Source organism: Notamacropus eugenii, chromosome 4 (genome assembly GCF_028372415.1).
Source record: "Notamacropus eugenii isolate mMacEug1 chromosome 4, mMacEug1.pri_v2, whole genome shotgun sequence".
NCBI classification, from domain to species: Eukaryota; Metazoa; Chordata; class Mammalia; order Diprotodontia; family Macropodidae; genus Notamacropus; species Notamacropus eugenii.
The window spans coordinates 37780866-37798828 of NC_092875.1; the positions used below are offsets into that span (position 1 = coordinate 37780866).

General features: G+C 37.9%; 1 protein-coding gene across 4 annotated transcripts in view; it reads left to right on the top strand.

Moving 5' to 3' along the window:
* KNTC1 (kinetochore associated 1) overlaps window positions 1–17963 on the top strand; it is a 90630-nt gene that overhangs the window by 6908 nt on the left and 65759 nt on the right. For 2 of the 4 annotated variants that reach the window (XM_072600587.1, XM_072600589.1), the window contains exons 4-21: window positions 261–376; window positions 769–847; window positions 2178–2255; window positions 3688–3722; window positions 4032–4142; window positions 6152–6245; window positions 7665–7717; window positions 7978–8093; window positions 9525–9576; window positions 10185–10283; window positions 11082–11125; window positions 11223–11288; window positions 11398–11473; window positions 12669–12794; window positions 13202–13291; window positions 14061–14114; window positions 15284–15345; window positions 16218–16329. In XM_072600587.1, the coding sequence (XP_072456688.1) occupies window positions 261–376; window positions 769–847; window positions 2178–2255; window positions 3688–3722; window positions 4032–4142; window positions 6152–6245; window positions 7665–7717; window positions 7978–8093; window positions 9525–9576; window positions 10185–10283; window positions 11082–11125; window positions 11223–11288; window positions 11398–11473; window positions 12669–12794; window positions 13202–13291; window positions 14061–14114; window positions 15284–15345; window positions 16218–16329 (1463 nt within the window). Of the gene's footprint in view, window positions 1–260; window positions 377–768; window positions 848–2177; window positions 2256–3687; window positions 3723–4031; window positions 4143–6151; window positions 6246–7664; window positions 7718–7977; window positions 8094–9524; window positions 9577–10184; window positions 10284–11081; window positions 11126–11151; window positions 11289–11397; window positions 11474–12668; window positions 12795–13201; window positions 13292–14060; window positions 14115–15283; window positions 15346–16217; window positions 16330–17963 lie in introns of those variants that run through there. The other 2 variants (XM_072600590.1, XM_072600591.1) reach the window with 2 other exon arrangements.

Consider the following 17963-nt stretch of genomic DNA (forward strand, 5'->3'; position numbering starts at 1 on the left):
TAATGAAGCCAATCGAGACTTGATAGGAAGACACACTTCCTAACAGAGGGAACTGTCCAAAAGTGGAATCAGCTTCCTTGAGGGAGAGCTGGCTGACCACTTGTCATGTGTGCTAGAGTAGAGATTCCTTTATGTCACTGGGGTCCCTTCCAACTCCAAAATTCTCTGATTCTGCGAGCAAAGTATTTTCGAAGAGTTGTAGTCTTTGTAAATAACATCAAAAGTCCAAATCAACTTATACTTTGATTTCAAATTTTCAGATACTAAAGTGGATGTAGTTGGCTTGTGTCAAGGAGGACAATTTCTTCTGGTTGGTGAGAGAAGTGGCAACTTACACCTTATTCACGTGACATCTAACCAGACACTGCTTACTAATGTATGAATTCTTTTATCTTTTCCTTTTCACGAATTAGATTCAGAATCATTTCCTTGCTAACTATTGCCAGCTTGAGCCCTGAACAAAATTTTATTTTGTAAAAATGACTTTCCTTTTAAGTTAAGAGACAGACTGTTCGTGCTCAGTAATGTTAGATATCATAGCCAGGAAATAAGTTGTATGTAAAGAAGTGAGCAATGAAAAGATGTTTTAAGCAGAGGGAGATGTTCCTAGTGAGTGTGCCTAAAATATTTTTCATCATATAATTAACATTTTCTGTTTTGGGGAAGAATGATTACTAATGCTACTTCTGGGTTTGAAATATGTCATCTTCCATTTGCAAGCTTTTTTGTTTTTTAGAACCATCATTTAAAAAATTAATTTGTAATTAGGCATTTGTTCAGCAAGCACCAGATGAAAATCAGTGTACTTATCAGGATCTTATCATAGAACAAGATGGCGCAAAGGAAGGTGAGTTTTCTTGCTATGATTTTTGAACTATGCAATCGCTCTGAGATCGTGCCCAGATCAGCTAACACAGCTGTTTTTATTTTTAAATAGTCTCTTGAAACTTGACAGTGAATACCAATATAACCACTGGAAATTGCTCAGTCACTTGCAACATGTAAATGAATTCATCTTAACCTAGTATCATAGCGATTTTTCAGCTCCTCCAAGTCCTCATCAAGACTCTGTGTTTTTTTCTCTTTCATGTTTCCCCTGTGATGGTTGTAATTACTGCATAGTCCGTTCTCCTGGTTCTGCTTTTGTCCCTCCTCCACTTGTGCTATTGTGGATGGCAGGCATTTGGCCACACAAATTTCCTTCCTTATGTGCTAGTTTTCCTGTGTTAAACTTTTTGTAGAAGTAACCAAAATACAAAAAATATTGTTTTCCAAAAATTTTAGTTCCTTTTCCAAGAGGTTTTATAACATTCTGAATAGGAATAAATATTTTTAATGACATACTAGATCCTTCATACCAGAGATGTTGTATGAGCTAATTAATTGTTTCTGTAATTATTTCTCTAAATATAAACCCCTTCTGAGCTAATTAGTATAATGGCACACTACTTACTATTTTGAGAATTCAGTAAAATGAATACCTATGGGAACATTTACTTCTTGTAAAAGAAAAATACGTAGGTTTTACTAATTCATAATACTTTGTATTTTGGCAAATATAAACTGACCCTTCAAAGCACATTTTGAGCACCTCAACTATTTTGATTTTAGGAAAGTGTAATATATTTTAGGAAAAGCTTCAGAGAATCAACTAGCATTTATTACTATCACTTTTGCAATTAACTTGCCATTATTTTATCATGAGTATTATTTTGAATACATAAAGTTCATGAGCATAATCTCTAATTTTTTTATTTAACGAATGTTAAATGGACCAATTTGTTTATTTCAAAAAAAACATATTTTTGACTTAAGTTATACATTTATGCTTTTTTTTAGAATGTTAGTCTTTGAATCTAGGGACTATTTTTCATTTATATCAGATAAAATTCTGTTTTCTTAGAATCTTTGTGTGTGGTAGGTGTTTGATGTTTCCCGAATTGTATTTAAGCCAAACAATGATATTTTGAATTGGCATTTAAGCAAATAAAATGAATTTTAATTTTCATAGCCATTATTTACCTATTAGTGAGTGTCCTCACTAGACTGTATAAATATGTTGGCAGTCACACTTTCTGTAATTGACTGATTCCTGCAGAATCTGCAAATTTTATTTCTGAAAATATTGTGAAAACATATTCAAATTGACTTAATTATTTCCTCTTCTACATTAATAGGTACGTATCATGTGTTCCTTCTTACACACAATGGATTGTTTTGCATTATGGATCTACAACTTACACAGATTCAGGAAGGTAAGACAAAAGCTCACACGTGTAAAAATGACCTGTTTCTGATTCGCATCTGTATTTATAGAAATCCGCTAGTGAATTCTGGAATACTCATTATGATGAGTATAAATAAAATACTCTACATTTACTCATTTAGATTTAGTGCGTTAACAACTAATTATTGGATTATTATTGGAGAATACAAAGAAATATACCTTGTATAAACTATCTCTGCTTCATTAGACCTTTAGTTTAGTTGGGAAAGAGAGTGATGTGAAAATTAAATGACCTGCTAGTCAACAGGCAAAGATCTTTAAACTAAATGAGAGGCCCAAGGAATAGTATTGTGGCTTTGGTGATAGGAGAGACTGAGAGCCAGACTGGGAAGACAGTTCAGCTGGCAAGCTGAGATTTGAGCCGAGGCCTGGTAGAATTTAGATGGTAGAAGGTCCTCAGGAAGCCGAGGCTGGAGGGAGCCTGGCATATTCTTGGAGGCAGAGAGTAAACAAATCTGCCTAGAGGAAGGCAACAAATGTTTATTAGGTGCCCGCTGTGTGTCAGCGTTGTGCTAAGCACTTTATGGTTTCTATCTCATTTGATCCTCACGACAATCCTGGTACACATATATCATCCCCATCGGACAGATGAGGAAATTGAAGCAAGCAGAGGTTAAGTGACTTGCCAGGGTTGCCCAGCTAGTAAGTGTCTGGGGCTGGATTTGAATTCAGGCTCAGCACCCTATTCATTGCGCTACCTGGCCAGCTCTTAGCTAGTGGCCCAAACAGTATTGATCCAAGGTAACATTCTTGATCAGTGGTACGACTAGAAATCTCTCTTACTCTTCTAGATTCCTGGTCCGCTTGTATGCACTAGAGCAGTGGTGCCCAACTTTGTTGAATATCCGACTTTTCTAAGGGAAACGAAAAAATTCTATAGATGGACCTCTAGTTGTATTCTTACTATGTATTGAGAAATGTTGTTGTTCGTCATTTCTCATTCTTCATGGCCCCATTTGGGGTTTTCTTAGCAAAGATACTGGAGTAGTTTTGGCCGTTTCCTTCTCCTCATTTTACAGATGAGGAAATTGAGGCAAACTGGGCGAAGTGATTTGTTCAGGCTCACACAGCTAGGAAGTGTCTAAGGCCAGATTTGAACTTGGGAAGACTCAGCTTCCTGTCTTCAGGCCCAGCACTCTATGCACTGGTGCTACCGAGCTGCTCATGAGAAATTATGCTTGCTGTACAGGGAAAACCAAGGATCTCTTGCCTTGGTTTCATGGCCTCACAGGTGTCTGTGTCTCAGTGGTTGGGAATTGCTTGACTAAATCATATGTTTTCTCAATGATTTCTGTGATTTATGGAGCTATTATTTTAATATGTGAATAGTATCTGAGGGATGGGCCTTGCTTGCACATTGTTTGCTAATGCCAACATTTTTTTTGCTGTTTTTAATGTAGCCGTTAAGAAGAAGGACTTCAGAGTAGCAAAGGAGGTAAGAAGACTAATAAAGAATAAAATCTTGTAACAAAGTATTACTCTTCTGTACTTTGTATAAAATACTCTACTGTTTTGTTCTTTATTTTTTAGAAATGATTGAATTGTCAAGCATTTTAGCAGTTTCACTTTGTATAATAGCTTTCAAAGTGGTTTTGCTTATGTTGAACTTTAAGTTAGCCAAATTTTCCAATTTTCGTTGAAGTTTTTTAATTAGGAAATTTTATAAAAATAACTACACAAACCCCACCTATGCTCTTTTAAAAATTAGTGATAATAATTTAACTTCATTTTTTCCTTTTTGCAGTTACAAGAACAAACCAAGACCAATTTTATAGCTACTGAAAATTATCATAACCTTGGTTGTTTAAGCTTTGTGATTGGAGATTTAACAAGTGAAAACCATGTGATGATTGGGGTAATTCTTTTTTCTTACATCTCATTCTGTAATATTAGATGCAACGAAGTATTTAGTATAGAAACGATAATGAAATGTAAATTGGGAAATCAGAAGATTTTATGGCTTTGAAACAAACTTGATAAGCAAAATTAGCTTTGGATCTTTGATTCAATTTGCTTTCTTCATTATTAATGAGGCCAAGGTCCTTGATTTAATCCCTACCTAGGATTTTCTTTGCTTTTTTTTTTTTTAATGCACTCAAGTTACTCTTCTTGTTCACAAACCTGTCATTGGTTTATAAACAAAAAAAAGGAAATTGGGCAAAATAAGCTTATATTTATAATATTTTATAATCAGAAAATATTACACATTAATCAGAAAAGCAGAAAAAAAACATAATCTGAGCGTGGCAAAAATTCTTTACTATAGAGAGTGACTCACAGCATTTTAATTTCTGCTAGTATAGGTCTTAACTTTTCTGTATTTCTTTTAAAAACTAACATAACTTTTTATGGGGATGAGCAAAATGAATCTTGTAAATAGAATGTCAGCATCTTTATTTGCCATATGCATACAGGTATATGCTTTCGGTAGTATTTGCTAATGAAAGCATTTTTTTATATCCATTCACCATTGTTTTGATGGATTTTTGGTCTAAATGGTGCAGATATTCCCTTTAATGAAGGGAAACATGGAAGATCATAGCACATCTTTGCCCTCTAGTCCTGAGCTATTTTTGTCCATGTTTTTCTATAAATATTCCATAGCAACTCTACCTAACACAGCCTAGACCTTTCTCTGGGTGTTTTAGCATCTCATAGATATAAACCAGTGTCACGCTGAAACTGCCCATCTGCTGTCTCTCACTCTTCTTACTTCACTGGCCTGTCTCTTTTTCTGGTGATCACATGCTTTGAAATGCAATCCTTTTACAGTATTTCCTGTGCACACACTAGAATTGAGCCTTGGCATGTTACTGAGAGAATTTTAATCTTGAAAAGCTGGACTTTTGTCAAGGAAGAGCTTAGAATCATTGGAAGCACTGCCAATAATTCCCTCTATTCTTCCTATTCCGTTCTGGGTCCGTCTCATCATCTTGGGAAAATGGAGTATCTCAGTGACATGTCATAGTCTGAGCAATCGGTGTTCTTTGTGTACTTGATTCTTCCTGAGTGGATTGACAGCTGATAGGCTGATCAGTTTGGAATGTCCCTTGGGTTCATCCAGAAGGCCCTTGAATCACTCTGAGGTTTGATGCGATCAGAATAGTGCTACCAAAGATAAGAACATCTGGAGAACCTTTCCCCCATCCCTTTGTAGAACAACCTCCTTGGGAGCTATCTTCAGTTTTATGCATTGCTTGATCTTACTAATATTTGAATTGTTAAAATTCTGTAGTCACTTCTGTCAAGGAACCTAGCATACTTTGCAACTGATAGTTCGTGTTGTAGATACCTAGGTCTCAGCTTGTGATAGTACCGTAAGCGTCTTTTTAACTTGTTCTTCACCAGCATTGTGCTAAGCACTTATGTAATATTCCCTTGACTGCGAAATAGGACCATGGATGACTTCTTTAATAAATCTAAGATCACAGATCAATAATAAGACTAGAAGAAATCTCCAGAAACTGTGTGCTTTCTCCTCTTGTTTGTCATGCAAAGGTGGAACCAAAACATCCCAGAGGAAAAAACTGCGTACAGGCCTCCACGGCCTTCTCTCTCTGGGGCCTCTCTGTGTTTGTGTGGGAATCCGTCTCTCCTTTTTTTTGTTTCTCTTGTTCTGTCTTTCTCTGTCTCCTCTCTCTATTGCACTCTTTCCATAGATAGACCTGTGTAACACCCATAAACAATTCACCTTTGGGATTTTACTCCCTTTCAGCGCACTTGAAAGCCAACTAATAAAGCAATAGCATGTGATCATTTTTATTGTCTACAAAACTACAATTGAACTTTGATAGCTGTAGATTATGTTATCAGACTTCTCGCACATTTGCAGATGACACTATCGTTTTTTCCTTTTTCCTTTAGGGAAGTGGTCATTGTGCGCTCTCCAAATGGGAGCTAGATCCTGAGAGCAAAGTGGCAGCTGTTAAGAATTTTATTGATTCAGACATGATTAAAGGTAAAAACAGGAACCCCATGAAGCTACTGTTGGTGTTTGCTATTGTCCTCCTTCAGTGCAACTCCAGCCAATAAGCATTTATTAAGCCAGGCACTGCACTCAGCACCCAGGATACAAAGAAAAGCAGAGACCACAGTCCCAGTCCTTAAGGAGCTCACAGTCTGGTGGGGTAGGCACTGTGTGAACACCTACGTCTGGACAAGAGACACAGGATAAGTTGGAGTTCTTTCACATGGGAGGCACCAGCATTAAGTGTTAGCCAGGGAAGCCAGGAGGCAGAGCATTTCATGCATGGGGAACAGTCAGGAAAAACACCCAGAGGCAGGAGATGGAGTGTGTTGTTCTAGGAACAACCTGAAGGTCAATGTTGTTGGATTAAAGTGGATGTGAGTGGGAGTAAGATGTAAGAAGGCTAGAAAGGTAGGGAGGCCAAATTATGAATGCCAAACAAAGGATTTTCTATTTGATCCTGGATGTAGTGAGGAGCTATTGGAGTTTCCTGAATATTGTGATGGCATGGTTAGACCCACACATTATTAGGAAGGGAGTTTTGAGCACTGAGCAGAATGGGAGTGGGAGAGACCTGAGGCAGGCAGACCCATCAGCAGCTATTGTAGCAGTCCAGGCATGAAGTTTGAAGGCTTGCACCAAGGTGGCAGCAGTGTTAGAGGAGAGAAAGAGCTGTAAGCAATGTGTAAGCAATCTTGTGAAGGTAGAATTGACAGGACTTGGAAACTAATCGGATATGGAGAGTCAGGAGCTGAAGATATACCTCGGTTGTTGGGTTCTTAGAGCCTGTATCAGTAGAGTTCAGACTCAGGCATGTCCTTTCAGCCTAGAACATCTTCTTACACAGACTTGCTGATGGCCTGGCTACCTGTCACCTGACGGCCAAGTGAGGCTCATCACCAGGTTGGCCGTAGCCACATAAGCAGATACTTTACTGCACTTTAGCCCTGTTGAGATCTGCATTAGTAGAGGGTAAACCCGATGATGTTACAAGTTCATAACTTATGAGAAGATTACTGAACAAGGACAAATTTTTAAACTAAAATTATTCGTTATAAACCTCCAGTGACTTTATTGTGATGATCTGAGTTTTAGAGTTCTCTTTCCTTATCACTGCTCTTTGTTTTCACTTTTGGGGATTGCCTCAAAAACTAGGGCAAGGGAAAAATGCCCACTGGAATGTCTTTTGTTTTGAAGTGACTTGTGGAAGGGTTAGCTTATGTTCTGGTTCAGAGTGAAACTGTCTCATCAATATTTGATCTAATTAAATGACAAAGCTTAACCTTCCTCTTCATGGCAGACCTATGTTCCTGTATAATTCTGATATTCAGTAAATGTATGAAGAAGCTCATGGGACTGTCATCGTGTAGAGAACCCAGCTGCAACTCTGCCCCATCTTTTCTGTTGTAGGTGTGAAGAAGATTCAGCTTACAGAAAATCTGCTCTTCCTTTTGGATACAGCTGTACGTCTCTGATCGTAGACCTCTTCTTCAAATGCTGGCGTAACCTTTGTGATTGCTGTTGACCTATGCACTAAATAGAAATGGGTATATTGTTGTGGAAAGAAGGGTCCATTTCTATCCCAAAACTGTGTATGCTGTACACCCACACCCACACCCACACACAGACACACACTTTCTCAGAGTTTAGAAGTGTTCATTGTTTTTATTACAATATACCAAAATAAGTCTGAAATGGTAAAAATCTCTCTCTTTTTTGACAGAATATACTGAGCTTATGGGACATTTACACTCTAATTCCCATCTGGAACTGGCCTTCTACCTGTTTCGAGGACTTTATCCTTACCACCGAGGCTGACTCTTCTTCATCAGTCACTTGGTAAATGGAGACATATTATGGATTTCTTCTCTTCTCCCTAGCCCTGTCCCTTTCCTTGTCTGACGGTTTAGTTAACTATGACATGCTTACTAAATGAGGCTAAAGGAGAATGACAAGTGCTGGAGGGGCTATGGGAAAATAGGTACATCAATTCCTTGATACCACTCCTAGGTCCATACTCTAAAGAGGTCAAAGAAAGAAGAAAGGATCCATGTGTAAAAAATATTTTAGCGGCCTTTTTTGTGGTGGAGAAGAACTGGAACCTGAGATGGTGCCCATCAGTTTGAGATCTGTAATATCTGGAAACAACACCAGATTTAAATTCAGAGTTTTCGATTCTATTTCTGCTACTTATTAATTATATGGACTTGGATCAGTTACTTCTTATGGGATCAGTTGTTTGCTCACCTTTAAAATGAGGGTGTTGTCTAAATTTGAGGTGGGGGTGTATGTGGTTTGTTGTTTTTCAGTTGTTTTTCAGTCATGTCTGACTCCTCATCATTCCATTTGGCAAAGATACTGGGTGGTTTGTCATTTCCTTCTCCAGCTCATTTTACAGATGAGGAAACTGAGGCATATAGGGTTGAAGTGACTTAGTACTCTAAGTCTGAAAGGTTCTTTTATGATTCTGGACTAATGGAGCTTACCAGAGGGAAGGTTGCTGGCCTCCTTAGCAATTTTAAGTCCCTTCCTTTCTGAAGGTGGGGATGGCCTGGTCTTGTAAGGCCAGAGTGCTCCATAGCTCCCTTGGAGAGATAGGACTTCTCAGAAAGAAAAGAGAAGAAGAGGGGTATCTTGAGCATTTAACTGTGTGTTGTTCCCATTTTCTATTGGGTGAAATCAAGCCCATATTTAAATAATTAGGTAGAATGAGAGGATTGGACTGTGTAATCCCTTAGGTTCTTTCTAGCTCTAGAATTATGTTCCTGAGTTTGTACATTAATGACACAGATAACAAGTACGTGATTAAGTTTCTTACATGAAAAACTCAGACTCTATTGTGGGCTGTGATACTTGAGAAAATTTGAGGGGCAGGATATGGGGCTCAATTTGGAACTTGAAGGTTGGGTAAGATGTAGTTAGTTACCATTCTGGGACAAGGTGGCACACTGAACCATAAATTAAACTGAGGGGGATCGTGATACCTTCTAGTGATGTGCCCATTTTCATCTTCATTAGTGATCTTTTTTAAAAGTTGGGATGGGACAAATCGATGAGTACTATGGCATGCTGAGTGATTGAAGTGAAATGAACTTTGAATCAGATGAGGAAACATGATATTAGCATGGTGATTTAAAAACTGATCTGAGGCCTCTTAGGTGAGGTAGTTTTTGTTTCCAGACTGGAAATAACACTTTTTCTAATATACCCAACAGCTGGCAACGATTAATTACCTGACTTAATGAAAGTGCCCTTTTTTCCCCTTTTTAGGCAAGGCGTGATCAATCTGAAGCTAATAGCTCTCACTACTTGCAGTAATCAGGTAAAGATACTTTTGATGACCTAGTTCTTGTTATGGGTCAGTCTTGAAAAAACATCATTAGCAGAACTTAAAAAATGATGTTAATTAGTGCTCAGAACACTAGCCCAGCTGTCTGATTTTGAACATGTATCCCCAGCTAACACAGTAGAACTACTTTTATTCCTTCCGAAACTTAGAGTATAATTATGATTTTTCTGTATCTTAAAATATATGTCAGGAAATAGGTGATCTTTATGAGTGTTTTAAACAGAACCTTGTAATTCTTTTTCTGGGAAGTAAGAACAATAGATTCCCCCTTATCAGCTGTCAGAATAAGTTTTTTCTTTTAGTGACTGTGTTTGAGAGGGATTCAGTTTGATTAATATATGTCCAACTTAATAACAATGAGTTGCCATGAAGCTCCAGTATAAAATTTTTGCTGATACATGTGTCCTGAATACTGGAACTTGTCCCTAAGGAGATAGTGCTTTTTATGAGACCCATATATTCAAAGAAACATCCCATAATAATTCCTGCCCAACTGCACTTTTAACTGATCTGTGCTTTATCTTTTGGATCAGATGGTAATGAGTGAATCATTTTCCCTTTTTTTTTTTGCTTTTATTAAGATGAGAAACCTCATGGTTTATTCACTGCCTACAATGACCTTGCTCTATTGCTTGGAAGTTTCTGCTATTTCTTCACTTGTCAGGATGGGAATCAGCTCAGTAAGTTAGTGTGTGTGTGTGTGTGTCTGTGTGTGTCTGTGTGTGTCTGTGTGTGTCTGTGTCTGTGTGTCTATGTGTGTACCAAGGTGCACACACACACACACTCACTCCTTAAACAGAAAACCCTTTTCAATCTCTTCCTAATCTTTTTGTGTCATGAACTCCTTTGATAGTTTAGGAAAACCAACGGACCCCCTTCTCAGAATCAGGCTTTTAAGTTCCTGAGATTAGTTGCATAGTATTACAAAGGAAATAAATTAGACTAAAATACTATTATCAAGATGAACATTTTTTTAAAATGCAAGTTTATGAATACAAGCGTAAGAGCCCCAGCTTTAAACGTATCAATAGTCTATGTTCCAAGTGGAATGCAGTTGAGTTCTTGGCTTAGTTTCAGATCAATAAAAATCTTCACTGATTGCCATAGTCTTTCAAAATATGTGTCCAAGACAATATCAGCCTTTCAAATTAAAAAGCAAAAATCAAATAAAGTAAAACTACTTCCTCGAATGCGAATATATTTGTTTCTTATTTCTAGAAATTAGAGATCAAAGTGGGCTAGATTTTTTTCATTTTTCTTTTTAAATTTTTCAGTTTCTTTTTGTCTTTCCTGCTTCTCTGTTCTCCTACCCCCTGCAGCTCATCGTGTTTATGTGTCTCTGGCAACAGAGTCTAAGCTCCTTGAGGACAGGGCCACTCTCATTTTTACTTTTGTTTCCCCAATGCTTTGAACAGTGCCTTGAGCCCTGAACATAGTAGATGCTTAATCAGCACTTATTGATTGATTGGTTTTTGCAGGATACAATTTATCTTCTGGAAGGAATTAACGAAAATGACCACAAGTAGGTAATATTTTCTATTTCCTCAGGCAGTCTGAGCTTGCCTTTCTTCTGAGCAGGGAATAAGAGGGGCATTCCTAATGATTCCCGTTGTTTTCAGCTCCCCTGAAGGCTCAGTGTCCATTGTAGTACTTAGGTGTCTAACAGAAGCCTTGCCAGAAAACAGGTATCTTACTTTTCATGTTGATGGATGAAATGGTCTTTAATTAATTAACTAGTTAACAATGCTTAATTAATAAATATTGTATATTTTGCTGTGCTTTTCTGATTCCCAGATTGAGTAGACTACTTCATAAGCACAAGTTTACTGAAGCTGAAAACTTTGCCCTCAGTTTTGGACTGGATGTTGAGGTACTGGGTCTCAGTGGCAGGACTCACAGTATGGGTGGAAGTTGTAGAGACAGATTGAGTTTGGATGTTTGGGAAAATCTTCTAGCAATTAGAGCTGGTCAAGTGCAATGAGCTATCTTGGGAGCGTTGTGGGTTCTCTCTCACAGGACAACCTCAAGGAAAAGCTGAATGAAAGAGGAGAGTCATGTTTGGCCAAGGAAGGACTGGCCTTAGTAGCTCCTCTGTGCTACCAGACTCTTTCTGGCTATCTGAACCAGAGAACACAAGGTTGGCCTGTCAGGTGTGACACTGACCCCAGAAAGAAGACCCAGGAATTCTAGCTGCTTTTAGCTAGCACAGAAATATTGACGTGCCTTGATGATTAGCAGTGAAACACAATTGCAGCATCAGTTTTTAAAACCTCAGCACATACTAAAGCAGGAAAACGTGGCAGTATAGGCATTCTTAATTATATCAGTTTTTAAGTGTTGAAGTTCTTTCCCCCCCAATAAAAACACCACACAACTGCAGATAATGTTAATTTGTGGTCTTTTTATTTATTTTGTTAAATATTTCCCAGTTACGCCTCCCTCCCCCTCTCCCCACCTCCTCCAGCATCTGCTAAAGGCTATGAGTTTGTCTCCTTTGCTTTAAGATGTATTGCCAAGGCAGTATTCACAGCACTGGTGGTGACTATGAATATGCTGGTGTAGTTCTCAGTCACAAAGTATAATAGACTCTCCATGTAGAAGTCAGAAGAAAAACATTTATTTAGACACCAGAAAACAAAATCCGTCATAGCAACCAAGAAGTCAATACAAGAAGCCAATATCACTGCAGGGGGCAAAGCCATTCCCAAGCCTCCGTGCCCCTTCTGGGACCTACCCACAAACAAACAGACACTCAGGAGCCTAAGCTATGCCTGCCTGCCTGTGTCTTTCCCAGCTCTGACTAGCCTGACTAACTTACTCTCAGCTCTGCTCTATCCTTCCTGTTCTACCCATCCAGTAAGCTCCTCCTACCATATGTGACTTGGGCTTCCTTGTGATCCAAATGGGTCACATGGACCTACTAATGAATGGGAAAGGTTTTTCTCATTTATATTGCCATTACATAAGGCCACTAAGAAATGCTCGGATGGAGGTGCCTAACTGTTTAAGATATGCTTGGTGTTAATATTATTGCATAAACTAAAATTACTTTATCCATTTAACAGCTTGTTTATAAGGTAAAATCAAATGACCTATTGGAAAGAATGTCCTCATGTTCAGTTGACACTCATGGGCCAACAGTTTGGCGGCAAATTGTGGATGAAGCTAAAGAAAGTTTATGTAAAATCAAGGTATGTTGTTCACACTATATATACCTACGTATGTATGTGTGTGTGTGTGTGTGTGTGTGTGTGTGTGTGTGTGTGTATATGTGTGTGTATATATATATATACATATATATATATATATATATATATATGTATATATATATAAAATCAATCATCAAACAAACATTAGGGACTAACTTTGCCAGAAATGACATGTTGAATTTAAATTCCCTAACACTTGGAGCAAGCAGCGTTCTATGCCAGCCTCTTGAAAGAGGTGAAATTGCTCTCTGGTCATGAAATAACTCTGAAGGTATATACATATGTGTGTATATATATATATATATATATATATATATATGTAGTGCATTTTAACCCAATGACCTTCGTTTAAAAAGTCTCAGTCTGATAGTATATCATCTATGAAACAGGATGACCAGTTTGTGGTGGATTACTGCTTGAAAGCTCAGTGGCCAACCTTCCAAACAACTCAGGAAATGCTGAATTATGCCAAAGTCAGAGTAAGCTTTCCTATGTCTTCTTTTCCTCCTTTGTTATATGTGTCCCTCTGGGGTGTATGGGGTGTTCCAACAGGACTGTTACCTCTGGTGTGAGGGCTCACCAAGCCCTTTTCAGGGCTGTTCATCTACCTTTGGTGTTTACCTTTCACTCAGCTCTCACCTGTGGCTCCCAGAAGCCATAGCATATGCAGCAGTCACATCCAGATAAACTGTCTCAGCAAATGCACTAAGCCAAGTTGAGGGTAACTGACAGACCTCAAACCCATCAGTAGGTTGGGGGATGTCTACCCCAAGCACGTGAAGACTTCTCAGATGGATGAGAACAGTTTGTTCCAATAACCATGAAGGCTCTGAGCTTGGTTGGACATCAAAGATTGGACCCCCATCACATCCTGGTCCATTGCCAGTTGTCTTCTCTTTTGTCTTGTCACTGGACTTTGATGACCTTGAAAGAGAGAGTGAGACTGATGACTTTGTGCAACTCTGTCTCACTTCAGTCCAATTCACTTATGAGTCAAGATACCAGCCTGTGATGTCATTGGTCCTCTTGGAAAATGAAGGACAAATGTAATGTGTGTCTCTTTAAACAGTATGAGGTTATTCCAATTCTTTTGGTACAGAACTAAGAACAATTATGTTAATTAAGGAAAAATTCTCTTTTAATACATAAAAAAACCCCAAAAGATCCTCATGAAAGGAGAATACTATATAGCTCTCATTTGGACACATGCGCCTCTGACTTTGTATATTTCTTTTTTAACTGTCTTAGCTTTTGAAGAAAGAAGATAAAATGACTGTTACCTTTTCAGATAGCTTAACAGAGGTGAGTAATGAGTGGAGATAGTATTTGACTTGTCTAAATTAATGTTTCTACTAAATAGGATTTGCCTTACATTCTGACATCCTTTTAAAATTTTTACATATCAAATAAAGAGTATTTTCATATATCTGACATAACTTGGTTAGTTATTATAAATTAATCTATGAAAAACTAGCGCTTATGAACATTGATTTTCCCCTGTTGTGGTTCATTGTTGACCAGGAAGATCAGTAATGTTTTATCTAACAATAATGATATTTGCATGAGAAATATCCCTACTACTTCTTTATTTGGAACAAACCAACTGGCCCCACCGAGCTCAGTTGTTGCCCTAAGCACTCTTATGTAAATCATTGTGGAGACTCTGAAGCAACTGATTTTGAAGGGGCCATGCAATTACTTTATACTTTATGTGCCTTTAATAACATTTCAAGGAGATGTTAGATATGTTGAAAGTATTAAAATGACATTCTGCTTAGTGGGCTTCGAAATAATTTTATCATACCAACATTTTCTAAGTAGTGTTAATTATTGTAATGTTTTTTCACCAGTATGTAAATGTGTATAAATATGAGTATATACATATTCAGATGTACATTTCATATATTCTTCAGTGATCTGTAATCTTATCACAGTGACTATTCCTTCCACAAACTAAGAAATCAGCCCACTCTCAGACTTACTAGTAGCTGGTTTTCAAGAATTTCTATAGCCAAAAGATTAGAAGATTCATCACCCTGATGCCCATTCTGGTGGTGAGTCTCTCTGAGTTTAGTTGGGATGATCCTGGTATATTATACATTGGGTCCTTCACTGTGGACCCACATCTGAAGTCTTTCCAAGTTGGCAGAAACTTGCCAAATTCGGTTTCACCAACATAGTTTTAAGAACTTGGACTCACCTTTGTACCACAAAGATGCATCAAAGCTAGACTTTTAGTGTAGGTTTCCTCTAAGTGATTTTGTGTGTGTGTGTGTGTGTGTGTGTGTGTGTGTGTGTGTGCACGCATGTGCGTGCGTGTTTGTCTTTGTGTCTGCCTTTGATTCAAAGCTTCTGAAGTATTCTCTATATTTTTTTCCTGTATTTTTTTGATATCTATGTTTAAATTTCTTATATTGCATGGGAACATTGTATATTATCTTACAGTGTATATTATCTTGCTTCCACTGTAGGTATTAAAGGCCCGTGCAAAGTTGGCTACTTTTTATGGAGCATTTGGACCAGACAAATTCAGGTTTATGTTTTTACCAATTTTTAAACTTTAAGTTATGCATTGAATCTATGGAGTGTTATCATAGGTGAATCGTTTTCATTAACTAAACTAGTAAAGGGAAGCACAATTTGTTTTCCTTTTTTTAAAGCTTTTATTATTTTATTTTCCTCCAGCTACATATAAAAACAAGTTTTAATATTCATTTTTAAAGTGAGTTCCAAATTCTCTCCCTTCCTCCCTCTACCCCACCCCCCATGGAGAAGGCAAGCAATTCCATATAGTTATACATGTGTAGTCATGCAAAACTTATTCATAATAGTCATGTTGTGAAAGATAGAATTTTTTTTCTGATGGGTCAAAAGTATATAGAAGATTTTATTTCCTGCTAAATGGTCAACTGAATGCCTTATGAAGCAATTGATAAAAAGATTCTTTTTGATATCTTTGGTTTGAATCCTCTTTTTTTGCCCACATTTCCCCATATTTTTCTCTTTCCTTGCTAAGTTTCCTTTAGTCCTCCTCCTGTATTTGTCTATCTGCCCTTATCAAATGTGGTTGTTCAGTTGTTTAGTCATATCTGACTCTTCATCACCTCAAAATCCCTGAGTTTTCTTGGCAGTGATATTAGAGTGGTTTGCATGTCCTTCTCCATTGTGTCCCCATTTTACAGCTAAGGAATTGAGGTAATTAGGGGTTAAGTGACTTGCTCCAGATCATACGCTTAGTGTCTGACATCAGATTTGAACTGAGATCTTCCCGATTCCAGGCCAGTGCTCTACTCTACTACCTAGCTACCCCACATGTATCCCATGTGTAATTCGTGTTATAGACATGTTTTAGACCTATACTTCATCCTTACCTGACAAATCATTTTTTTCTTTTTGATATCCCAGTGGAATGGGTTGGATTGAATTTCTGAAAAATGAAGATATTCTAAAGGATGTCTGTCTTCAGCTAGAGGAGGGAAACCTCTTTTGTGCACAGTTTCTTTGGCTTCGCCATCATGTAAGAGATTTTATATTATTATTTGAATAACTCTGTAGCTCATGGAAATATCATTAAACAAACATTGGAGACTAACTGCCAGAAATGAGATGCTGAATTTAAATTCCTTAACTCTTGGAGCAAGGAGTGTTCTATGCCAGCCCCTTAAAAGAGGTGAAATTGCTCTCTGCTCATGAAATAGCTCTAAAGGTATAATCTGCCTCCATTGTAATTGTTGAATAATTCATTCATTATTCTGGATCTTTCTCATTTGGCCCAAGTGTTCTTTATTGTTCAAACATTGATTTGGAGTCTTCAGTCTATGCTGCAGCACCTTCCCCAGTGAGATCAAAGTGGAATTTTTCATAATCTTTTGAGAAGACAAAAATGACTCAAATGAAGGTGGTACAAGTTGGAAGGTTAGTGAAAGTCTCTAAAGTAGAGTCAGTGAGACTCAGTGGCTGCATGGGGCGGGGAATGGAATATTCTGAGAAAAACATTATAGCAGGTTGAGCAGGTACTCTCCACTGAGCTGCCTAGAGGCAGCCCCAGTTCCTGTGGGAAAATGCTTTCTCGTAGTCCTTTAGGACAGTGATCTCTAGTCCGCCTGTACCCCTTTGCAGTAACGTCCGGCTCCCTAGAAACTCAGCAGAGCAAGACAGGCTTGCAATCATCATTGTTTTTAAATACGTTTAGATATATAGGTCATAACTTTCCCAAAACAGATACTATGAGAACATTTAACATTTAATGGAGCATATTAAAATCTACATACTTCCCTTATGAGAAGTCCCCAAATCCAACACTACATTGGGAGTTGAGGGGTCTCCGTTGCGTCTCTTATATAGAAGTGGTTGCCCTCTGAAGTCATGGATTCAAAACACTCAAATATTGAGGTTTTCTATTAATAGATAGAAAACTCAATCCTTTCTTACATTGGGATTGTATCATATGTGTTCAGAATCCGTGTGCATATTGCTGCTATGCTCAAAGACAAATTACCTCACCTGTCAATGCTCATGGTTTACAGCAGGTGTTAGGAGCATTCTTCCCTCTTTTGGTTCAAATTGCCAGCTGGCTTCATTCAGTCTTTCTGTAAATTCTCCTTGGAACTTCCATTTAGCATGGCAGAGGCTGTCCTGTGGGGGTTGTGCTATTGTCCTGGCTCGTGGTACACAGTCAACCCATCCACCTGCTTCTGATCATAAAAGATGACATTTACAGTGTGCATGCACCTATACGTCATTTTTGATAACAAGCTGCACCCTTTATGGGAAACTTTTTTTTTTTTTAACAAATAAGGAAACTTAGGCACAAAAAGGTAACATGATTTGCCTCTAGTCATAGAGCCAATAAAAGTCAGAATCAGAGCAGGCATGACAGATTTTGCTCTATTTGTTTCCATAGTTCGTTATATCTGTCGACAGTAGAATGGTAGAATTCATTATCAAGTTAATGACAATAAGCATTTGTTATATCAAGCACACTTACATTGTGTCCATCCTGTAAGGTTTTATTAGCTATTAGTCTCAAACCCTAAAAAAAACCCACTGAATCTTTGTGCTTCTTAGTGGGCATGATGGCTATGTGCTGGTAAATATGTTGATCTCACAGTTCACACAGTACAGACCATGCCAGAGGAGCAGTCAGCGGGG